This window comes from Bidens hawaiensis, unplaced genomic scaffold, assembly GCF_021521415.1.
Source record: "Bidens hawaiensis isolate Kalapana, Puna unplaced genomic scaffold, B.hawaiensis_p1.1 tig00049642_1, whole genome shotgun sequence".
Lineage (NCBI taxonomy): Eukaryota > Viridiplantae > Streptophyta > Magnoliopsida > Asterales > Asteraceae > Bidens > Bidens hawaiensis.
The window spans coordinates 73,326-99,052 of NW_027498876.1; the positions used below are offsets into that span (position 1 = coordinate 73,326).

Sequence of the window (25,727 nt, forward strand, 5' to 3'; positions counted from 1 at the left end):
TATCTTATTTGGACTTTTGTGTATTGAGTTAACACCAAAACGAGCCGATCCCAATCCCGAGCTTAAGAACACAACTTATGAGCCGAGCTGGAGCCCTCATAAGTCAAAACTAGGCTTGTAAACGAACCGAACAACACAAACAAGGGCATATTCATGTTCGTTCATTTAACTTTAAACGAACGAAGCCGAGCTGCTGGCAAGCTACTCGGGCTCAGATCGATATAAAAATAAAAGCTCGAAATGAGCCAAACTTATCAAACTCGAACCGATCCCAAGTCTTGAATAAGGCTCTTTTAGTTACGAGCCCGAGCTCAAGCCTTAACGAGCTTTGTGTATTTTCAAGTTTTACCTTATTTGCCTATTTGGACTTCCACGCTCTATTTAGTTAACATCAAAGATCGTGAGCTTAAGAACACAACTTATGAGCCGAGATGGAGCCCTCATAAGTCAAAACTAGGCATGCAAACAAACCGAACGAACACGAACACGAACAAGGGCATATTCGTGTTCGTTCATTTAACTTTAAACGAACGGAGCCGAGCTACTCGAGCTCAGATCGATATAAAAACAAAAACTCGAAACAAGCCAAGCTTATCGAGCTCGAACCGATCCCAAGCCTTAAAGATCATTTAGTTACGAGCCCGATCTCAAGCCTTACGTACTTTCAAGTTCACACCAACCGAGCCGATCCCGGTCCCAATCCTGAGCTTTAAAAACCAACTAACGAGACTCGAAACAAGCCGAGCTCGAGCCCTCGTAAGTCAAAACTCTAAACCACATAAACCGCTCTGCAGTCTGCACGTTCTCTGTAACAAACCGTGTGTTACTCCATTAACACACACACACTCGTTTCAATTGAAGCTTCGATCTCACACACTGAATCCGCCATGTCTCTAGGCTACGCAGAGAAGCTATCGTACATAGAAGACGTCGGCAATGTCGGCATGACTGAAATCCATGATCCACCTCACATATTACACGATAAGGTTTACTCGATTGCCTCATTGATATCATTAGCTTAAGCATTACGCTGTCGATTAACTGTTTTTGCTACTTGATTAAGTTGCTTAGGTTTTGTTGTTGAGGTTTACTGTGAGGTTGATTGTTGAAGAAGATGAGAATTAGTATGTGCATTGATACTGTGATGCTTTGATTTGCTTAATTAAGCTGCTTAGTTTTTGTAGTTAACCTTTATTGTGAGATTAATTGTTGAAGAAGATGAATATTAGTATGTTCCCTGATGTTAATTCCTCATTGATATGATGCGGTTAAGTTGTTTGCTGTTGATTAACTGTTTTTTGATACTGTGATGCTTTGTAGTTGATTGATTTGCCTAATTGAGTTGCTTAGGTTTTGCTGTTGAAGAGAATTAGTATGTGCATTGATGTTTGTTTCTCATTGATATGATGTGGTTACGCGTTTGCTCTCGATTAACTGTACTGTGTTGCTTAGGTTTTGCTGTTGAAGAGAATTAGTATATGCATTGATGTCAGTTTCTCTTTGATATGATGCGGTTACGCCTTTTGCTGTCGATTAACTTTTTTTGATGTTGTGATGCTTCGTAATTGATTGATTTGCTCAACTAAGTTGCGTAGGTTATGTTTTATTGTGAGATAACTTCTTAAAGAAAATGAAATTAGTATGTGCATTGATGTTTGAATTCCTCATTGATATGATCCGATTACACGTTTTGCTATCGATTAACTGTTTTTGATACTGTGATGCTTTGATTTGCTTAATTTAGTTGCTTAGGTTTTGTTGTTGAAGTTTACTGTGAGGTTAATTGATGAAGAAGATGAGAATTAGTATGTGCATTGATACTGTGATGCTTTGTGATTGATTGATTTGGTTAATTAAGTTGCTTAGGTTTTGCTGTTGAAGAGAATTAGTATGTGCATTGATGTTAATTTTGTTATTGATATGATGTGGTTACGCGTTTTGCTCTCGATTAACTGTTTTTGCTACTGTCATGCTTTGATTTGTTTAATTAAGTTGCTTAGGTTTTGTTGTTGAAGTTTACTGTGAGGTTAATTGATGAAGAAGATGAGAATTAGTATGTGCATTGATACTGTGATGCTTTGTGATTGATTGATTTGGTTAATTAAGTTGCTTAGGTTTTGCTGTTGAAGAGGATTAGTATGTGCATTGATACTGTGATGCTTTGTAATTGATTGATTTGGTTAATTAAGTTGCTTAGGTTTTGCTGTTGAAGAGAATTAGTATGTACATTGATGTTAGTTTCTCGCTGATATGATGCGGTTACGCGTTTGCTCTCGGTTAACTGTTTTTGATACTGTGATGCTTTGTAATTGTTTGATTAAGTTGCTTAGGTTTTGCTGTTGAAGAGAATTAGTATGTGCATTGATGCTAATTTTGTCATTGATATGATGCGGTTACCCGTCTTGCTGTCGATTAACTGTTTTGCTACTGTGATGCTTTGATTTGCTTAATTAAGTTGCTTAGTTTTTGTAGTTAAACTTTATTGTGAGATTAATTGTTGAAGAAGATGAATATTAGTATGTGAACAGATGTTAATTCTTCATTGATATGATGCGGTTACGCGGTTTGCTGTCGATTAACTGTTTTTTATACTGTGATGCTTCGTAGTTGATTGATTTGCTTAATTAAGTTGCTTAGGTTTTGCTATTGAAGAGAATTAGTATGTACATTGATGCCAATTTCTCATTGATATGATGCGGTTACACGTTTTGCTGTCGATTAACTGTTTTTTGATACTGTGATGCTTTGATTTGGTTAATTAAGTTGCTTAGGTTTTGCTGTTGAAGAGAATTAGTATGTGCATTGATGCTAATTTCTCATTGATATGATGCGGTTACGCGTTTTGCTCTCGATTAACTGTTTCTGATGCTGTGATGGTTCGTAATATTAGTATGTGCGTTGATCTTTTAATTCCTCATAACTGTTTTTGCTACTGTGACGCTTTGTAATTGATTGATTTGCTTAATTTAGTTGTTTAGGTTTTGTATTTGAATATTACTGTGATATTACTTGTTGAAGAAGATGAGAATTTGTATGTGCATTGTTGTTTGAATTCAGTTTGGGTTGAGTGTGTAGGATTCAGTTAGGATTAGGTTACTGAAATTTTGTGTATAGTGAGTTCTGCGTTGGTGTTTGTTAACCTGATTGAGTTATTCAGTTGTGTTTTGAACTGTATGTCCTTAAAATCAGGGTTTGGATCACATCTTACAGTTTTGAATTAAGTGCACTTAAACTCATGGTCTGGAAAAGCTCACCTGATACAGGCTGATAGAATTTGAAACATTAACTGCTGCAATGAAAATTGGTGTTATTTTCATCAGAATCAATTGCAGCAGGCTTAATTTGTGATGTTTTTTTAGTTTGATCTGTGTTGTTTGTAGAGGCCTCACTTAGGGTTGCTAAAATATACCTCCAGTGAGTTCTGCATTGTGTTTCTCTGATCAAGTGATCATTGTTGTTTATGTGTATTATAGGTTTAATGGTTGAATATCAGTTATATTTTACAACTATGAACTGAGTGCAACTATGCAAGGGTCTAAAAAAACTCATTCAATACAGACTGACTGAACTTGTTGTAACCGGTACAACTACAATTGACATGAAGATTAACCAATTCGAAACCATCAGGCTTAATCTGTAATGATTTTTTAGTTTAATCTGCATTACTTGTAGATACCTCACTCAGTGTTACTAAAATATAACTCAAGTGAGTTCTGCATTGGTGTTTTCATGATCAAGTTTGATTGAATGAAATGTTTCAGGGATCATTGTTGTTTATGCATTTTATAGGTTTAATGATTCAGTATCAGTCATATTTACAACTTTGAACTGAATGCAATTATGCAAGGGTCTTAAATAGCTTATTTGATTGAGGTTGTATCAGAAAAAGAAACTGTGACATTGATATAACTGATTCTGATGTTTCATGGACAGTTGTGAAGTAATAATGTGAAATTCTTTTGATATGCTTGCTATTAACACTCACATATTGGCTTTGTTGTATCCACAGATTGAACGGCTTACCAAGATTATTCGTAAGGTTTGTTCCCAACTTCCCTTGATATTTTTATGTTTCATGTGTATAAGACCATAACTCTATAAGCTTTCTTTCATATTTCAACTAAATTTTATCCTGTTTTATATTACTTGCAGAGTAAGCATTTAGTTGTGTTTACTGGAGCTGGGATATCAACCTCTTGTGGTATACCTGATTTTCGTGGGCCCACAGGTATTTGGACACTTCAGGTATATATTACTAAGATTTCCTCCTTTATGTTTTGTTATACTTGCACAAACATTGTCTTTTTTAATATTTATATACTAGCAAAGTTTTGCATATATTGCTAACATATTATCTTGCTAAATACTATTACAATAGGAACTAATCACTAATGGATTTATAAATAATCTTTAATTACTTGCCTTTAAATTTTGAAGGAAAAAAACTATTAATCTTCACCTTTTTGCTCAATGCAGCGGGGAGGCAATGCTTTGCCAGAAGCCTCACTACCATTTCATCGTGCAATGCCAAGTAGGACCCACATGGCTTTGGTTGAGCTAGAAAGAGCTGGCATTCTTAAGTTTGTTATTAGTCAAGTATGAATTTCTCTAACCGCAATCTAATCTACTATCATTTTATTGTATTTTAAGGGGGTGACTGGATGTGCGATATATGAAACTGATTATCTGATTACTGCAGCTGGAAGCCACATTAATTAAGTGAATGGATAAGGTCTCTGATTGTGATCATCTGATAATTTAGGGGTCAAAGTCAGCTTTAATCATGAGTTTCATATCAACTGCAATAAAACTGCTTATTTGAGGGAAATTGAAAGCACTTGTTAATACGATAAAAATGGATGATTGTTGAAATTTCAGATGCTAATTTTTAATAAGTAGACCAACAAATAACTTATTAAAATAGTATACAGTTAACAGATAAGTTATTGTACTGTTAAGAATATAAAAGAATGTCCTTTTGTTTATTTTATTTGTTAGTGATCTAAATAATTAGGATTTTCAAACACTCAGATAACTTGTTATCTGTTAATACAACTTACAAAAGCACATCCAAACATTAGTATTGTTAAGTTTATTTAATTTCAAACACTCAGATAACTTATTATCTACGCCCTGCTTGCGGTGCGCGCATATAATGTATATATGTGTGAACCCTCGGGTGGGCAAAAGTAAAATTGCACTAATTTTGACGTTATTTTACTAATCTCGTGAAAATAACGTTAAAAGTGGCGGAAGGTTAATCAGGCATCATGTGGTGGCGTTGATAGCCGAAAGACAAGGGCACATGCACCGATCAGCCGGTGTCCCGATGATTGAGTGCTATGTGCCTTATGTCCAAGGCTTGATGCAAAACTACTATCCAGCCGGGGGTCTCACCGGAAGCAGCCTCTCTATCCCTATGGGATAGAGGTAAGGCTGTCTACATCTTACCCTCCTCAGACCCTACCATAGCATTGCTATTGGTGGGATATACTGAGTACGATGATGATGATGATGATGATGATAGATAACTTATTATCTGTTAATACAGCTTACAAAAGCACATCCAAACATTAGTATAGTTAAGTTTATTTAATTGTATCTTTCTGCCGTTAAGCATGTTATTATAATTTCCTTTGCTTGTGTCAACACTGGATTTAAGATTTTGTTTCCATATCCATGTGCAGTTAATATGTCTATCACTCTATAACACAAAAGTATTTATGCTAGCAGGAAAAGAAAATGCAAAATTGCACAATATGTAATTGCACACTGTTATGAATATAACTTCATCCAACCTGACCTACCAATGTGCTACTGCTGTTAAATCACAGAACATTGATGGCCTCCATCTTCGATCTGGAATACCTAGGGAAAAACTGTCAGAATTACATGGAAATTCCTTCATGGAAAAATGCACATCGTGTGGTAATGAGTAAGTGCCATCCTAATATGTTAAAAAAACATTGTTTTTTGGTTTCCAGTATTTTACTATTTGTTCAAGCCACACATTATACGCTTCATTCTTTAAAATTTTTGGAAATTGATTTCTCAGAAGTCATTTTTATCATTTTGACACGTGAAGGTATTTTCGGGACTTTGAGGTCGAATCCGTTGGACTAAAGGAGACACCACGAAGGTGCTCCAATGTTGACTGCGATGCTAAACTTAAGGACACGGTTCTTGATTGGGAGGTATTATTTGTTGCTTCTACTTAAAACAATAGTTTTTCTGATTGTCATATTATTTGCTCTCTATTTGATCTGGGGTTATTAGGTTTTGAAGTGATAACTAAATAAACATGATCAATGCTTTCTGTTCTCGTGCAGGATGCTTTGCCCTTTGAAGAAATGAATCCAGCCGAGGTGCACTGTGAAAGGGCTGATGTTGTTTTATGTCTCGGTACCAGGTAACTAAATACACATTTATTACTTGGGCTTTATGGAGTATAATTGGTTGGAATGTAAAAATATGAATTTTTTATTTACCTATTAGTAATTTCTACTCTGTTCAGTTTACAAATAACTCCTGCATGCAATTTGCCTTTGAGGTGTCTCCGTGGTGGTGGCAAGGTTGTTATTGTGAATCTTCAGGTATTTCAAGATTTCACTTTTTTATTAGTTTCAGAATTTAATCTTATTTTTTATTCTTATTTCTATTTTGTTTTATTTTCACATTTTCTACAGAAAACTCCAAAAGACAAGAAAGCAAGCCTAGTAATCAATGGATTTGTAGACAAGGTGCCGTATGAAAGTATTAAAAAGAAAATCCAGAATCATTTTTTGAAAAAACTGAAAACTTCATAGTTCGTACTTCTACTTGTAAAATATCACTTGGTGCAGGTGATTGGTGGAGTCATGGACATTCTCAATTTACGGATTCGCCCTTTTGTCAGAATAGATCTTCTTCAAACCATTTTCACCCAGGCAATGAGTTTAGGTAATTTCCTTTCATATTTTTCTTTACAATAGCATTAGTTACTTGAAATTTGTTATTTTTAATCAATCAATTTTCAAAGTTAACTGTATATATTATAATTATTTGAGGTTTTCGTGGTTTCTTTTATTTCGAACACTCGCTAGACGACATATAAGATCTGGATTTAACATTAAAATGGTAAATATAAAGTTATAAACTAATATATGTTTATTAAAATATAAAAATAAAGGAAGTACTTATCTTTTACTAGACATGGTCATGCATAGTCATAACTCGTATAAGAAAATGCTAAAATATAAAATTAATATACATACTAAGAAACATATTTGAATGGTTCTTTCCATTCATGTATAGTTCACTTATATCCATTTTTTTGGTTTACAGATCAGCGATATGTCAACTGGACACTCCGAATAGCAAGTGTACATGATAAGAGGGCTCTGCTTCCATTCGTGAAGTCTGTTGAGGTGAGTCAACGTTGACATTTATATTGTTTTGATTATTTATGATAATTTCTTTATTAATTCATCCATTTCTGCCCAGAATCTACTGTAAATGCATAAAACTTTCCAAATAATTATTCAAAGATTTAGATATAATAATATTGTTTTTATAATAATAATTAGCACATTAGTTGTCTTTAAAAAATAATAAAGATATTGATGCAGTTTCGACTAGCAATCAAATGGCTCAAGAACACAATGATTCCACTCAAACGATTCGAACCGAATGATTCGGTTAACAAAGCTTAAAGCTTACAAATTCTTTATTAAAAACAATCAACTGAACTAAATAAAAGACCTAACAGTCTTATTTATAAATAAAATAAACATTTGGGCCGGACTGACTTAATGGGCCGGATGCTCTTGCATCAGATATGATTGCATGATCCGTTTGAAAGACAACTAATATGTTAATAACAATTGGAAAAACAGTGTTATTACAAAAACTTATATAAATTTTTGGAATAAAACAATTTAGGAGGTTATGAATTAAGAGCAAGCTTTAATTAACAAACGCATGATATTGTTTAGCACCATTCGTAACGGATCCTTTGTTATTATTTGGACATTTATAAACCATAAAATGGCCCATTGGTTTTAAGGTTTTTAGTTACATATATAAACATTTATAGACCCTATAGTTTCAAGAATTGACACCTCGGCACTTAAAGCTATATAGCATTCGGTCATCATTCAAATCTAAAGAACTATAATTCGGATTATATCAATGGTGTAATCTGCTTTCCGGTTGAGTTCTATTAAATCTGTGGTTCGCTGACCTGTCACTTGAAATTGCATTTTAGATATCGTTTTCAGACCACACAATGAAGGAAGTTGTTCTAGATAAGCATCCATTTCAGCTTAAAAGGTAAAACTCAAGACTCGTGTTACAATAAATGTTTACTGTGCACAGGAACATGGTCAATACAATAACTTTATATAAAAGTTTACTGTGTTACAACTTCTTAAATCACTTTATTTAGTTACAACTTCTTACGAATAGTTTTTAGAACCATAGTTAGAGCATGTTTGGGATTGAGTTTGAAAAATGCTTATTGGCTTATTGGTGTTTTCAAAAAGCCAATAAGTTAAAATGTGTTTGGCAATCACAAAAATATTTTTTATTTTAGCTTTTTGAAAATGTTAAAAAGCAGTTTTCCAAAAGCCCCAAATCCTGGCTTTTTAAAATGGATTTTTGAAAAAGCCAATAAGCATTTTTCAAACTCAATCCCAAGCATGCTCTTAATACAATAAACTTTATATAAAAGTTCAAGAATAACCTGATTCATTCTGACCCGAACCCCTTACGAATCGTTACCCAACCTGCCCGAATCACACAATTTGCCGCCTCTAGGTTCCGGTGTCAGTCATTGTATTTTATGTACATTGGTATTTCATGCTGGTGAATAAACTCTTCATTGTCGTACTAAGTTCATGTTTAAATTTGTCAAATTCAGGAGAACCGTTTGGAAAATCGAACCATTCGATGTTATCTTGAAAGTTAACTTCAGTGAAGGCTGTGGATGCCCGTGCAGCAGAATGAAGATCCCTATCGATTTTCATGTACGGATTTCTTCGTTTCATTCCACACGTAATTATATATGTAATTCTATTTCATTTTTTACCCATTTTATTTCACATGCAGACATCAAGAGACGAATTAAAACGCGATGAAGAATACGTTTTTGGAAAACTTAAATCTAAAGCTATTAAAAGCTCATCTTGCGGGCAGAATTCAGTTATCGAGAGGAAAATGATAACCTCGCCGAAAAGTGAAGTTATAATCTGTGCGATTGTGACCAATGTTAGATGGTACGATGAAATTACGGTTAGAACATCTGGGGCTGGTTCTTTAGGCAAATGCTCACTGAAAAGAAGAAAAGACGGTAAGAATGAAATGGAAGCCGCTCGTAAGCTCCCCAAAGGGCAATATAGGCATGATAAGTTATAGAGACCCGACACGTGGTTTGTTTTTTAGACAGTGTACATACATAAATCTTTGTTTTTGGCAGACTGTTATAGAATGTAGCCATGTGTGATGTTTGGTAGGTGTCACCTGAACCACGGTCGAAACTGGACGGGACGGACCAAGCTGACCGGGAACTAGTAAATATGAACTATTGGATGGAAAAAAAAAATGTGTATGGTTTCGGTTTGGTTTAGAATTGTTTTGGTCTCATACGCAATAGACAAGCTCGAGTTTTTATAAGCTGGAAAGTATTTCCATTCCGATCGCGGTTTCATAAGCGCAAACCGGTCGCCTTAATAGTTCAGTGGTTGGATGACTGGATCAAATTCAAAAACCGGATAATTTTCATATATATATATATTTTAAAATTTTTAAAAAATTATATATTATTACATATTTTAAATTGTAAAGTTCTTACACTCACTAAATTCACTATTCCTTTTGTTATGCTTATTTTCTTTGTACTTAGTTGTAACTTTTGCCCCAGCTTATTTTGCTGTGTTCTACTTCCACGTTGCATCCAGATCACACGTGTTTCTATGGCTTTACACCTACTCTTTGAGATACCCATCTGTCTCCTCTCTCTTTTCTTATTCTTTTTCTTCATATTTGATATTCCAGAGTCACCGGTTGTTCCTCCACCGCCGTAGCCTCGGAAACCTAGGCGGCGGCGATGGTGGAGGTAAGGCCTATGCGGGTTTTTGCTCTAATTTTGGGGCTTTGGACATATGTGATAGTGAACTAACGACTGTCCTAGGCCGTCCTTGTTGGCTGGTGCTGGTGGTGGTGGTGGTGGTGGTGGCGATAGACCTACTATTATCAGGTTTTGTTTGTAAACCTTGGTGGCGGTGGTCCGGTGACGTCTTGCCATCTCTCTTCGCTGGCATAAGATGCTGAGCGACACTTTTTATGATGTTATGTTTGGCTTTTTACATACTGAACTTCAATTTATGATGCTCTGTTGTGACTTTGAATGGATATCTTTATCATTTAAGTATAACTTCTTGAAGGAATTCGCTTTGCCTCGACAATGAAATGTGTCTGAGTCTGTGAGCCTGTGCTGGCTTTGATTGGCAACTGAGATGGCTTGGCTTTCGATATGAAAGGAAGATTGCCTCATTACAAATCTAATGGCGTTCGTTAATAGCGGTGATGATGTTTCGGTGATAGGCATGACAACTTATATTGCAGCCATGATCTGGAACTGAACCTATTGTGATTCCGCCTCTTCTGTTTATAGCAATGGTAATAGATCGGTTTATGGCAATGATGATGTTCGGTTTTTGGCTTAGCAATGTATATTGCAGTTATGATACCGTGAGCCTACAATTGACTTCACCGTTACTTTTTAATTGTGTCATCATATTTGTATATTCGTTTTTGGTTGTCATTTGAATAGTTGGAAGGAATTGACTTTGACTCTGATTGGGCTTTTAGAAGCATGATGGTTACGTTTTGGATGCCGCCTCTTTAGATCGATTTATGGCCATCATGATGTTCGGATTTTGGCGTAACAATGTCGCGGTATTGTTACCGAGATGGCTAAATGAATGTACTTTGTTCTTGATTGAAATTATTTTGTTAATTAAAGTTAATTGTCTTACCGATTACCAATTACCATGAAGCTCTCAATGGCATATACATACATTCGGATCAGTGTTTTTTTTTAATCTGCTAAGCAATTAAGTTACACCCTATATAGCCGCTGACAAATTTGATTAGATTGATTATGAAATACTTCTAGGTAGTGTTTGTCTAACTTCTTATTTAGTTTGCAATTTCAATTTCTCTTTTGTGCTTGGTTTGACTTAACATTTATTGGTTTCTAAACCTTCGAGAGTGTTTTATTTATATTTGTTAGCACTTATGAAGCTTTGGAAGCGTTTAAAGCAACTTTCGTTTTCTTTTGCATACCCGGAAACATTTACAGTTGTAATTTCTTTTCACCTACCCAGCGAAACGCGCGGGTGTCAAACCCTAGTTAATAATTTAAAACAAAATAAATAATCATTTTATTTTTTGGTGTGCAAAGTATAGAGCTTGTAGTAAACGATATTTTGAAAGAAAAAAAAGTTTAAAAAATTAAAAAATCCCGCCAAAAGACTGGTCTGGTTTGCCGATTTAAAAAAGTATTTAGTAAATGGTAAACCAGACCGGTTATATAGCATGTTCTTAACCCGACTGATCCGATTATGAGACAAGTTAAATATTATTCTAAATGTATTTTGGCTTTTAAAAATCCTAAAATCACAAAAAATAAATGTATATATATATAGAGAGAGATTTTTTTAATTTTTAAAAAAATTATATATTACTAATTTAAAACAAAATAAATAATCATTTTATTTTTTGGTTTGCAAAGTATAGAGCTTGTAGTAAATGATATTTTGAAAGAATTTTTTTAAAAAAAATCCCTTTAAAATGGGCGCCCAAAGACCGGTCTTGTTTGCCGTTTGCCGATTCCAAAAAAGCATTTAGTAAATGGTAAACCACACCGGTTATACTGCAGGTTCTAGACCTGACTGATCCAAATCTGAGACAAGTTAAATATTATTTTAAATGTATTTTGGCTTTTAAAAATCCTAAAATCAAAAAAATAAATGCATCTTATATTAAACAGTAAAACTAATGAAATTACATTACACATAAAAATTAAAGTTAAATAATTTAATTTGCATTTAGCCATTCATTTAATATAAAGTCATCAATATTGTGTCATACCTATTTTAAACTGCACATTCAAGTGCAGATTTGGTGTATAACTTTATATTAATAGGTCATATAACAACAGTTGCAACCCATTGAAAGATGAAAAAACATTTCATCCACATTAAACTTTGGACAACCCGATTTTGCGGTTAAACAGGCGTAAGAGAAGGTACACCTGCAACACGCTTGCACCGATCAGAGCAGCTGATTCCACAAGGACTTTGTGCGTGGCTCTTCTACTCATCCCTTCGTGTACTGCAAGTCAACGACGGTCAATCAATGAGTAAATGACGGTTTTGCCACTGAAGGTTGCCTTTCTAGTATGTTTTGGAGATGCGCAAATGGGCTCAGGACCGGAAAGGCCCAAATCTGATTGGGCCTAGTCCTAGCTAAGTGAAAACCCAATTTGGGTCATAATATTAGCCTGGGCCACTTCTTGGCCCAGTCTAGTAAGAAGCCCAAAAAGGCTGAAGACCTGGTCCCGACTCCCAACTAGAGATGTACAAAAAAACCGGTTTCACCCAAACCGACCCAGCCCGCTGGTTTTGAGACCGGTTCCCCTTCTGAATTACCTAGGGCTGTCAATTTATGACATTGACGTGTTAACACAACACGACACGGGTTTTAACAGGTTTGGTTTTGAGCTTAACAGGTTTCTTGTCTTAAACATTACATGTTTAAATTTGTGTCCTAACAGGTTAAAGACCTATTAAACTGTTAGTAACCTGTGTATATTTTAAATACATACATACATACACACACACATATACACTCCTAAAGTCTTGAACCTAAAGTCATACTTACAAACGGCATTTCACTAATGTCCGTCAGAACCTGATATTATATTTTTTATGGATGTTTTGATTTGCTTCTATGTTTTTTGTTTCAAGTATATTATGAATTTGTAGTCTTTTGTTTCTAAGTATGTTATGGATTTATGGTTTTTTGTTTCAAATATATGTATTTTTCATTGTGTCTTGATGTGGGCATCCCCACCATCCCTCTTTTTTCGGACACATGCTAATTAAAACAAAACTAACTAGATAAACATGAAATATTAAATATTAAATAAACATCAAAATAAGAAACTTAAAATATGTTTTGCTAATATCCCATTCCATAACAACAGGTCCCTTAACAGGTCTTAACAGGTTCGTGTTCGTGTTTGGAAAAAATGACACGGTTAGTTATCGTGTCGTGCTCGTGTTTAGCACCACAGGTCATCGTGTCTTATCGTGTCCGGCATGTTATGACAGCCCTAGAACTACCAAACCGGTTTGAAAACCGGGCTGGTTTGAGGAAACACCAGTTCTAAACCGAACCGAATCGAGTTGGACCAGCTTGACCTTTCTTGCTCCTAAACCAGTTTCTAAACCGAACCGTTTGAGTCAAACCGGTGTGGAAAAAAAAACAGTTTTGTACACCCTTACTCCCAACAGGTAAAATTCCAGAAATGCCCATAGCACAAGCCATTAAAAGAGATTAAATAACAGTGTCCCAGTTTTACTGCATAACAGTTTATTATACTGTTAAGAGAGTTTAAGAGATCATACTTAACGCCTGCCGATCGGTTTCAGCCCCGAGCCAATGTTGTTCAAACATAATGGCATCTAAAGCATTCAGTAACTTTGATAACTGTTCCATAATTGGTTTGAAATGACCTGCAAAAAAAATAAAAAATAAAAAAAATTCAACAAACGTTAGTGAATCGTTCGGTAGGAAGTTCGTTTATGTTCGTCCATTTAATAAAAGAACGAAACATGAACAAAAGTTTTGTGTTTATTTAATTATTTTATATTTTTATTTGTTTTACTATTATGTTGTTTTTTCTAGAGCTAGGGTCCCGCTGGATGGAAGCAACCTGGTTTGCCTACATCTCATCCTCCCCAGACCCTACTAATAGCTCTAGCTATTTGCAGGATTAGCCGGGCATGGTTGATGTTGTTAACTTGTTAATTGAGCGAACACGAACACATCTTTTTTGTTCGTTCATTTATGCTCGTAAATGCAGGGCCGTCTTCGAGAATCCTTAAAAAATTTTGGGCCGAAGGCGAAAAAATTTAGGCCTTAAGTAAAAGAGTTTTTTTGTTGGGCTTAAACAATTAAATTTTAAATGAGCTTGCTTGGTTATGATTTGGACTGTGCACAAAATTCTTTTTTATGAAAATAGGTTTAACTGAGTAGAGTAATTGGGTTTAAACAATAAAAATACATACATACATACATATATATATATATATATTGCATAAAAATATATATAAACTTAAAAAAAAATCGGGCCTACTGGGTGATCTGGCCGGTGGCCATCAAGTCGTCGACCACCCTGCCCTCCTTCAAAGTCAGCACTGCATAAATGTTCATTTAAGTTATCGACTTTACGTGTTTATGTAGTTTTAAACAACTTATTTTGGTATGGTTTTGAATGAATCATGTACTTCTGGATGAATCATCTACTTAATGTTATATATTTGTTCGTCTGTGTTCATTTATGTTTGTTTGTGTTCCTTGCGTTTGTTCATATATGTCCGTTTATTTTTGTTCAACGTAAACAAACACGGGCATGTTCATATTTTAAATAAACAAACACGAACACAAAAGAAATAAGGTCTCACCATCTTTTGCATGCTCAAGATCACCATAATTGTGGCTAGGATGAACATCAAAGTCTATAGTTGCATCATGTGGTGATCTGTTGGTGAAGCAAAACCTATAAACACCTTCAATATACACAAGAAAATCCGACTTTTCGCTTATTTTGTCACGAAAATCTTGAATGTGTTCGCGGTGTGGTCCCATCACCTAATAATCACAACATGATCATCAAAATCCATTAATCCAAATCTTTGATGTAGGGGTGTAAACAAGCCGAGCGCCAGCGGAGCCCGAGCTCGGTGCGTTTGGAGCTATGTATCTAGAGCTTGATCTCTGCTCGTGAATAGTATTTTAAGCTAAAGCTCGACGAGTTTCATGCTCTGTTTCTAAAGCTCGAGCTCAGGCTCGGCTTGTTTATTATTTATTATTTAACTCATATATATTTATTATTATTATTATTCTAATTTTTGTTCACGTATAATTTTACACATAACATAATATGTACTATTTAGTTATTTATAGCATAGGTTTTTAATGATCCCAATTTTTGCATTTTAGTCATTGCTGGTCCCAACTAATGAATTGGCTACTAATGGTCCCAACTTTTAAAGTATTTGTTTCTAACGGTCCGCGACTAACAGAATCCTAACTTCGTTAGTTTCAGGTCGCCGGAAAAACGGTTTTGGCCGGAAAACTCAATTTTTTTCCTGAAAACTCAACATTTTCGTCCCAAACATCTTGGTAACTTCGTATCGGACCTTTAGGAACCTTTTTCTAGTAAAAGCCCCAATTATTGAGGTCGCCGGAAACCTTAGAACCATTGTCGGAATCGGTTGATGGTGCTCAAGTGGTGGTAGTTGGTTAGCGGTGAGTCAATTGGCGGTGGTTGTGGTGTTCAGGTGGTGCTTTCCGGCAACAAATTTGAATTTTCCGGCCAAAAACGTTTTCCCGACAACCTGAAACTAACGACGTTAGGATTCTGTTAGTCGCGGACCGTTAGGAACAAATACTTTAAAAGTTGGGACCATCAGTAGCCAATTCATTAATTGGGACCAGCAGTGACCAAAAGGCAATAGTTGGGACCATTAAAAACCAATATAATGTATTATTTAGTAATTTTTATTATGGGCAATTATAATTATTATATAAAAATATAGTAAACAAGCTCGATAAGTGAAGCTCGAGTTCGATAAGCATATAGTAATTTTCACTTATCGAGCTCGAGCTCGTAAATAAGCCTGTTATAAACATATGGTAATATTCACTTATTGAGTTTGAGTCGGCTCGTAAACAAACACAAATTACGTTTACTTATTGAGCCGGCTCGAGCTCGTTAATGAGCCTGTTATTAGCATAAAATGCGTTTACGAGCTGGCTCGAGCTCGATACGTGAACCTCGGGCTCGTTTATTAAACAAGCTAATTTTTAGGCTCAAGCTCGGGTTCAGACTCGTGTAAGCTCGAGATAAAGATAGATGAATACCACAAGATCAACGCCATGTTCGTTATAATGCCAAGCGCCTTCGATCTTAATAACAACAAACGAAAACCGAACGGTGGAACCATACTCGGCTTTATGCAAAATACACTCTTCTCTGTTCATCACAAACCTGATCCCAAACACTACTCCTACATTAACTGTTAGAAGCAATGCAACAACAACTGCAGCAAACATTTTTGTTTAAAACAAATGCAAAGAGTTTAGTTTAAGAAAAACCAAAGTAGGAACAAGTTGTCACCTTAAACCACAACAGAAATCACAGGTTAGGCACATTTTAGTATGTTTTGTGTATTTAAATAGTATATTATTATTTGAAAAATAATTAAAAAAAAAAAAAGACAAGTATAACACCTATCTATATATGTATTCAATACTTTTTTTATATAATAGATAAATAAATAAATGATAAACGATCTTCTATCATTCTATGTCATGTGTCGTCTTCGTATCTTTTTAAAGCCATTACTTCCCATCTGTTTCTCTCTCTCATTTTTTATTAAATACACGTTCTATTATTATAATGATAATTTTATTAATAAAATATTAATACATACTCTCATGTTACGTGTTGTTTTCATATATTTTTGATAATGATATATTTAAAATAAAAATACTAGTTATACTAATTATTATACTAATAAAACGCATGTATTTTAATATATCTTTTATTTTAAGAAACTTATAAATCTAAGAGAAAACTGCGGTTTTCGTCCCTATGATTTGCCCAAATCTGCGATTTTAGTCCAGCAGTTTCAAATCTGTGATTTTTGTCCCTATGGCTTCGTTTCACTTGCAATTAAACCCGAATTCACTAATCCCGTTAAGTCTGGTTGTTAAACCTATCAATATGTCCTTCACGTGAGGGGCAGTTTTGTCCCTTTTCTCCCCAAATAAACTCCAATCCTAATTCTGCAAGCCCCTTCACGTGAGGGGCGGGGGTGTATTTTGGGGAAAAAAGGACAAAACTGCCCCTCAAGTAAAGAACACGCTGATGGGTTTAACGACCAGACTTAACGAGATTAGTGAATTCGGGTTTAATTGCAAGTGAAATGAAACCACAGGGACGAAAAACACATATTTAAAACTATTGGACTAGAGACAGATTTGGACAAACTACAGGGACGAAAACCGCAGTTCACTCGAAATCTAATGATGTAATTTTTGTTTTCAATTAAATTGTATGAAAATTAATTTTTCTATGACCGATTGGTCTAGTGGTATGACAGTGAATTCAAATCCTTGCAAGTGCAAAATTTGGAGGACGATGGAAAAAAATTTACTGAAAAAAAAGTAATGAAAATTAAATTACATTAACTAATAGTTCATTTATTTTTGAATCCGAATTATATATTAATTTTTATATATCTTTGAATTTTTAAAATCATTAGGATATATAGTATATTTTTCCGCCTCTAAGATTCACATAAAAATTCGAAAGTTTTATGTATCGATATTTTCCATCTCGTGTGATACAAACGTTCTAAGCTAGTTAAAATAATATAACAACTAATATAATAACAATTTAGTTTTTACTTTTCCAACTGTTCTATCATCTTAAAAAAAAACATTATTAACATAACAAAAATAGATAAAATAAATTAAAAAAAAAATAGATGAATACCCTTTTGGACTCTATGATATTTAAATATACTCACGGTTTTATGATGCACTAACTGAATCCTAATTTTGTGTCAATTAGGTTTATGTAACTTGTTACCATAGATCAATCACTTACTAAAAAAATAAAAATAATTGAAAATAAATAAATAAAATATCCTCTTATTTTGTGTACTACGTTATCGGTGTAGGGATCCGTTAACTTTCGCTAGTCGGTTACCTTAATCAGACATGATTTTTCCGGGCCGTTTGTAGATTTTGGAGGCTCGGTGTAACAAGTAAATGAGCCTTTGAAATAGAAACTTAAATGACCTTTGAAGCTTCTCTCAAATTTATGAAAGCAAAGTTATTGATCAATTCTTAATAACCGGTAGTCAATAACTTTTCTATTAAAACTTACCAGAAAAAAAAAATGCATCATCATCATCATCATCATCATCGTACTCAGTATATCCCACCAATAGCAAAGCTATGGTAGGGTCTGAGGAGGGTAAGATGTAGGCAGCCTTACCTCTACCCCATAGGGATAGAGAGGCTGCTTCCGGTGAGACCCCCGGCTCGATAGTAGTTTTGCATCAAGCCTTAGACATAAGGCACATAGCACTCAATCATCGGGACACCGGCTGATCGGTGCATGTACCCTTATCTTTCAGCTATCAACGCCACTACATGATGCCTGATTAACCGTCCGTCACTTTTAACGTTATTTTCACGAGATTAGTAAAATAACGTCAAAATTAGTGCAATTTCACTTTTGCCCACCCGAGGGTTCACACAATGCGAAATGTGATTGTAAAAAAAAAAGTTCTGGGCCCACATTCAAATAGGAATAATCAATTGTTCCTATACGTCCTAGGTTTTATTTAGCACGTCTGCAACATGTCAAACAAAATTCTATATAACAATTTCGACTGCGACATCATACATGAGTGCTAAAAAAACCCACGACAAATGAAGTCTCAAATAAATGGTTGAACAAACGCCTTTTATTGTTTATTCCATTAATAAACAATTAAAGTATATCGTACTCAGTATATCCCACCAATAGCAAAGCTATAGTATGGTCTGAAAACAGACATGCAGCTTATACTAAATCCCTAAATACTATATTCCAATACAGATAAATCCCTGTAAACTTTATAATAACTTTATTAATGTATAACGTTACAACCCAATTTCAACCCTATTATTCGGGTTGAGTCGGAACCGGGCCGACCCGGCTCGCAACCAAGTTTTTTTTATTTCCACCTCTTCTACACTAAAACATAAAAATTTCTTCTTCCAATACAACATACTTTGCATCTTCACATCTTGTGTTCAAATACACCAAACAAATACTATACTGACAACAATTCGCCAGAGAGTTGCCGGACTTCGGACTTCGGAGCGAACTCCGGTAACTATAATCTTCAAATCAAGGTTAAAAAACAATATCAAAAATTACAATTACATATAAAAATAACCATCAAAAGAAATCAAACTCAAGATAATTATCACCCCCTTTCTTCTCAGGTGCGACAACCGGAGCCACCCCGACACCCTTTTTCTCGCCGGAAATCACCACCGGCGCAACCGGGCCCCGCTCAATCTCAACAGGCCTCGGGACCTCAGGCGGGCTCGCACACCGAATCAAAGCCCAATTAACCCCTTCGAAAAACGGGTGTTGTTTAATTTCGGTTGCGCCTCGTTTATAAGCCAGCCGATGCTGCGGTTCCTTAACCAACAACCCACGAATCAAATCACGAGCTGCGAAACTAACCACCGGTGACTCGGGAAACCGCAGCTGTTGGCCCACCACATTCATTAAAGTGGCCCGGTTCCCGGACCCTTTGAAAGGGGTTTTACTGAATAATAATTCGTATAAAAAGATCCCTAACGTCCACCAGTCTACCGCACTTCCATGCCCTTCGTTTTTAATAATCTCGGGTGCTAAATACTCGTGGGTCCCGACAAACGACATGGACCGGGCCCCGGTCGGTTCAGCCATTAGCTCGGGTAACGGGGTGACTTGGTGTCGGATTTCGGGTTTGGTTTTGGATTTTGAACCTTTTGATTCTTTTTTGGATTTGCTCATGAAGAGTTTGGGTGAGAAACATGATGTGGGGACCACACATGCGGGTTGGATGCAAGAAGCGGGTTCCATGCACGCCGGTTGCGTGAAATAATTGGAACTTTTCCTGAGCGGGTCCGTTTCTATAGATGCTGATTTGATAAGTGTCGGGCTCACAGAGCAACGAAGCGAAAGGTCAAAGTCGGAAAGCATTATGTGACCGTCTTCTCGGACTAGCACGTTTTCGGGTTTTAGGTCTCGGTATATGATCCCGAGCATGTGGAGGTATTCCATTGCGAGGAGAATTTCCGCTACATAAAACCTGCAAATCAAATAAAAAATGTTAGTCAAAAAAATGTTTTTAGTCAATCCAACTCGACCCGTTATTTGAAACAAAAGAAACCCTTTTTTTACCCGTTACCAAACCCATCTGACCCGTCTTTGTTGCTGACTCTAGTTAACACACACGCGCGAATAATAGTAGATACATAGAATCAAACAAGTTATTATTGAAATAATAAATTAAGTAATATTATTTGATCCAATATCAATTTAAAGATAATTAATGTGTTTATTATGATCACATTATCACAAAATCTATATTAGCTAATAAATTAAGCTATTATTGAAATAATTAATAATGTGACTTCAGTAATATTATTTGATCCAATATCTATTTACAGATAATAATTACAGTATTTATTATGATCACATTATCACAAAATGAATATTATTACAATTAAGAAGGTTTACTGCATTTAAACTAAACGCTACACTTTCAAAACGTCGAACGCATTTTACATTTTTGCCCATTCCTGTTTTGGCTTAACTTTTTATCTGGCCCGTTTGAAATTTAAAAAATAAAAATAAAAATTAACCCATTTAAGTAAACGGGTCGAAACTGCCACCATTTCTTCAAATAGTCAAGTAGATGATAAAATTTAACTTGCTCTACATCTGACCCGTTTGAAATAAAGCATAACCCAAATTGACCCGTTTAAGTAAACGGGTCAAAAGTTGTCGCCATTGCTTCAAGTAGTCAAGTAGATGATAAATTTTAGCTTTCTTTTTTATCTGAAACGTTTGAATTAAACATAAACCAAATCGGCCCGTTTAAGTAAACGCTTAAACGGGTCAATATTACCACCGTTGCTTCAAGTAGTCAAGTAGATAATAAAGTTAAAAACAATAAATCAAATAAAAAACAGGGATTAAGAAATCATACTTTACAGCTTGTTCACAAAACCGCTTCCCGGGCTGCCTTTGTCTAAGAGTGTGCAAATCACCCCCGGGGCAAAACTCCATAACCAAACACGAGAACTTGTCGGTTTCAAAGTGGCTATACAAAGTTGGAAGAAACGGGTGATCCAACGACTGCAAAATCTCCCGTTCCGTTTGGGCCCGTAACAACTTTTTACGGCTTTCTAGCGACACTTTATCCATAACTTTCATTGCAAAATAAGATTTAGTACCACTAAGTTCAGAAAGATAAACGCTGCCAATATCACCGCAACCTAACCGTTTCAACAACCGAAAATGGCTCAAACCCAAAACCCCGTCTTTTGATCTAACGGCTTGGATCGCTTCCCATCTGGTATCGTTTGCTTTATGGGGTTTATTCATGTTACTACTTAAACTACTGCAACTACTTTCATCGCTTACATCCGTACTTGTACTTCCCCTACACATGCTGCTTTTACCACTTTCAACAAGGTCGGTTTTTTCGCTCGGTTTTGCGCTCCCGTTAATATTTTCTTTTTGACCCAATAAAGCTTTTTCCTTGTTGAACGGTTCTTGATTTTGTTGAGACTTTTTGGAGTCTGATTCGGGGCGTTTTTCGGTGATCTTTGTGGGTGTTGTAGGTTCTAAATTTTTAGCGTTTTCTCCCATTGATTTCGTACAAGCCTTCGAATCCATAGTTATGAAACTGCAAATATGTTTTGATCAATCAGAGCTACTGCAACATCTTCAATTCTGAAACAAGTAAATAAAAATTAGTTACGATATTCGATTCACAAGAAGCCGTAAAGCTGGATCTTTAATAAAGAAAGATGGAATATATTGAAGAAATCAGGAACTTAATAAGTATCAAGAAACATATCAAGAAAGTATAAAAATTTTAAATAAGTTCAATAAACAATAAATGAAAATCAAAGTAACACCAAAATCACTATCAAGAAAGTTACAAAATTTCAAGCAAATCAAGAAACTATCAAAATAAATCAGAATAATACCATCTAAGTACTACCAAAATATTGTAAAGAAACTCACAAAATCTCACACAAATCAAGAAACAATTTAAAAGACTGTAATATGCAAAATAAAAAAAAAGAAAAAAAATCAGAAATTGAATCAAGATTTATCCTACCTCCAAATTGGTGAAGAACACCAATAAATATACCAAGAAATATTTATGAGATGATATAATAATATCAACATCTTTCATACAGCAATCAAAGTTATATAACAAGATAAGACCAGGCCCATGAATAAGAAAGAAAAAAAAAAGTTAAAAAGTAAAAGGATATATGAAAAGCAGACAGATCTTTGAAAACCAGGCCCACCTTCTCTTCCATTCAATTTCAAATCTTTACCAAAACCATCCCCACAAAAAACCCTAATCCTAAATGAATCAAGAACACATAAAAAGCAATGCCCACTTGCATTAACACTTAAAATAACATATTTTTCATAAATATGAAAAAAAAAATGGCGATAAAGATCAAAACTTTATGGCTTGTTGAGCATTAAATCAATAATCAAGAACCCTAATCCAAAATGAATCAAGAACACATAAAAAGAAAAACCCACTTGCATTAACACTTACAAATATCATATTTTCATAAATATGAAAAGATAATAAAAATTGGTGATAAAGTTCAAAACTTTATGGTTTTTTGAGCCTTAAATCAATAATCAAGAACCCTAATCCAAAATGAATCAAAGAACACATAAATAAAACTAAATCCCACTTGCATTAACAGCTAAAAGATCATATTATTCAAAAAGCATGAACAAAAAATTAATAATAAATATAAAAAATTTAGGGTTTTTAGCACTAAATCAAGAATCAAGAACCCTAATCCAAAATGAACCAAGAGCACATAAAAAGCAAAACCCACTTGCACTAACACTTAAAATATCATATTATTCATAAATTAAAAAAAAAGTTGGTGATAAAGATCTAAACTTTATGGTTTTTTGAGCCCTAAATCAAGAACCAAGAACCCATATCCAAAATGAATCAAGAACACATAAAAAGCAAAACCCACTTGCATTAGCACTTAAAATATCATATTTTTATAAAAATATACACCAAAAGTACGCTTAAAAGAACAAACCTTGGAGATAAAGATCAAAACTTCAGGGTTTGTTTGAGCCCAAAATCAAGAATAAGATGTTGGTAGTAAAGAGGAAATTGGGAGTTGGGTGATTGAGGAGAGAGAGTGAAAGAAAGAATTGAGGAATCGAGGTAAAGTTAAAGGTTTGGCACGTTCTTGATATTATTATATAAAAAATTTTAAACAGCCCGACAATCAGATAATCGCATAGGTACTTCATTCGAGAATTATGCGTTGTGGCAAGCGAGTGACCGGCTTCAACGAGTGGCACGAGCCAATCAGTCACGAACACCACAACATCCTAGCTTCACAACTTTCCGCGAGCGGGCACCGCGACCCTCGGGTGAGCGTGCTTTTTTGGGCAAAAGGAAGAAAGTTAATGGGTTGGCTCGCAAAAGGATGAATTCAGCGGGTTCGAACGACAAAGGGTGAATTCACAGGTGGCGCAACCGACAAGGGTTGATGGGTTTGGTCCAATCAGCGCTATGTGACACAATATGATTGGATGAATTCACACGTCGGTTTTAACGACAACGCATAGTCTAAGGGGGTGTTTAGGATTCTTTATTTTATCTTCTTATAGCTTACAACTTATAAATTATAAGTTATAAGGTGTTTTGAAAAGTTAGGTTTTGTGAGTGTATAAGTCATAAGTTACAACTTTGTAACTCATAACTTATTATATAAGTCATAAGAAAGTGAAACAAGGAATCCCAAACACCCTTTAAGCACTTCATTCTCAGGATAAAACTGGATATCATAAAGATCCCAGTCTTTTTTATTAGCCATCCATGCCCTTCTAAAGTGTTGTCGGGACTTCGTTCTCAGGATCGATCTGGAGATCACAGTCTTCATTCATTAAGCCACTATGTCCTTATAAAGTATTGTCTTTGGGAATTGAATATTGATCTCCATTGAGAAACTCAGACTTCCTACCATTAATCACACTGGAATGGATCAGACTGGAAATCACAAAGATCTCATTATTCCTTCATTGAGTCATTCATACTCTTCCAAAGTGTTACCTATTGGGATTAGGGATGTCACTTTTACACGAAACTCAACCCGAAAAAACCCGCACCCGAACCCGAACTCGAACTAACCTGACCCGAATAAGCCGAACCCGAGAAAAGACTAACCCGAATCTAATTAATTTGGGTTGGTTCTCGGGTTTGATTTATAAGTTTCGGGTCAACCCGAATAAACTTTTTTTTTTAAATTAAATTATTTTTAAGTATAACAATGTCACACCCCGATCCAAGGCCTAGGAGTGTGACCAACAGTTGGTACCTGTTTTGTAAATATATCATAGTAGCGGGTTTATTTTAGCGGAAGTCTTTAAATTTGAAATATTAATTTACATTATCAAAATTACTCAGGAATTAATCACCCGAGTTTCAGTTTTACAAAACAATAATATTAATAATACAAGGATTTATAAATATTCAAAAACGAGACATCTCAAGTGATCTTCTATGACTCCAATCCTTGCATCCCATTTATTATCATCTAATTACCTGCAAGGGTGGAAAAAACACATAAGCTATATGCTGGTGAAACGTTGACTCGATAAACAGTTTATAACAGTCGTTAAATACAAATATAGTTTTCTGTTCACAATCTCAGCAGGAATGCCTGTCATTCCCGGGATTTATACCACTTCCCTACACACACAATTCAAAGGTTCCCCGAGTACATAGCCCCTGTTCAGAGACAACCTTCCCCTAGGCTATGTAACCCTGTTGGAGAACCGGTTTATGACTGACTTGGTTTTGTATGCCAATTATCAGTTATGTTTGGATCCAGGCACATGTGCATTCGGTCTGAGTTGCTTTTTATTATCTATTTTGTATTATAACGATTTTAGAGACAATAATCTCATGCAAACATTGATCAGACTCTTTGCAATAAACAACCTGTCTATTACAAGAGTAAATTCAGTTTAGACCAAAAAGGTTAACGTGTTCACCTTGTATAATCAGTAGGTAATATCAGACTCCTTAGCTTCAGTATGCTATTCACATATATTCATAATAGGTATGCATAAGTACCTAGTTGATATTATTCAGCAGACTTTAATTTTGTTTCAGTTCAGCAGACTCAAGGTCTGATCAGCAGACTCTTAGGTCTGACCTAACCTTAGTATAGTTATAGTCGTTTTATGAAAATACTTTGGATTTAGATATGACGTTTGGAATAGCACGCTTTGGTCTAATAAAGGATATCACGTTGGCAAACTTCTCCAGGTAAGCAAACGGGTCCCGCGGTTGATTGGGATTTGTACGAATTGTTTTCCTTAGGCAAGAAGAGTCTACTAATGATACCCCCCCCCCTTCCAGTTACTACGTGCCCGTCAAAATAACAGTTTTGATAACATTACTTCATATGGAAGCAACGTCTCTACTTTATAAGACATTACTTGGAAAAACATTGCAGTTTAACGACTATAGCCATAACTAAATGATAACTATATATTTAAAAGTAACTAGTAAAGTAACTTAACCTTA

At 35.1% G+C, this 25,727-nt stretch overlaps 3 protein-coding genes across 4 annotated transcripts; 1 reads left to right on the forward strand and 2 right to left on the reverse strand.

The window, feature by feature from the left end:
- Positions 1 to 880: 880 nt before the first annotated feature.
- On the forward strand, positions 881 to 9,554 carry LOC143598104 (NAD-dependent protein deacetylase SRT1-like). The gene is made up of 14 exons (XM_077076413.1): positions 881 to 986; positions 4,010 to 4,039; positions 4,153 to 4,245; positions 4,477 to 4,596; positions 5,835 to 5,935; positions 6,086 to 6,194; positions 6,330 to 6,409; positions 6,515 to 6,593; positions 6,687 to 6,740; positions 6,843 to 6,939; positions 7,324 to 7,406; positions 8,246 to 8,310; positions 8,900 to 9,005; positions 9,088 to 9,554. Exons 1-14 carry the CDS (start codon positions 888 to 890, stop codon positions 9,391 to 9,393), a joined length of 1,422 nt encoding a protein of 473 aa, XP_076932528.1. The 5' UTR covers positions 881 to 887; the 3' UTR covers positions 9,394 to 9,554.
- Positions 9,555 to 12,231: 2,677 nt separating this feature from the next.
- Positions 12,232 to 16,430, reverse strand: LOC143598105 (transmembrane emp24 domain-containing protein p24beta2-like). Its single transcript, XM_077076414.1, has 4 exons — positions 16,195 to 16,430; positions 14,733 to 14,919; positions 13,674 to 13,781; positions 12,232 to 12,375 (listed from the first exon to the last, which is right to left on the reverse strand). Exons 1-4 carry the CDS (start codon positions 16,384 to 16,386, stop codon positions 12,242 to 12,244), a joined length of 621 nt encoding a protein of 206 aa, XP_076932529.1. The 5' UTR covers positions 16,387 to 16,430; the 3' UTR covers positions 12,232 to 12,241.
- Positions 16,431 to 19,224: 2,794 nt separating this feature from the next.
- On the reverse strand, positions 19,225 to 23,278 carry LOC143598107 (serine/threonine-protein kinase D6PK-like). 2 transcript variants are annotated; one of them, XM_077076415.1, is made up of 3 exons: positions 23,221 to 23,278; positions 21,105 to 21,853; positions 19,225 to 20,201 (listed from the first exon to the last, which is right to left on the reverse strand). In XM_077076415.1, exons 2-3 carry the CDS (start codon positions 21,794 to 21,796, stop codon positions 19,295 to 19,297), a joined length of 1,599 nt encoding a protein of 532 aa, XP_076932530.1. In that variant the 5' UTR covers positions 21,797 to 21,853; positions 23,221 to 23,278; the 3' UTR covers positions 19,225 to 19,294. The 2 variants fall into 2 exon arrangements, with proteins under 2 accessions (XP_076932530.1, XP_076932531.1); XM_077076416.1 differs by lacking the exon at positions 23,221 to 23,278 and adding an exon at positions 22,248 to 22,269.
- Between the last annotated feature and the right edge of the window lie 2,449 nt (positions 23,279 to 25,727).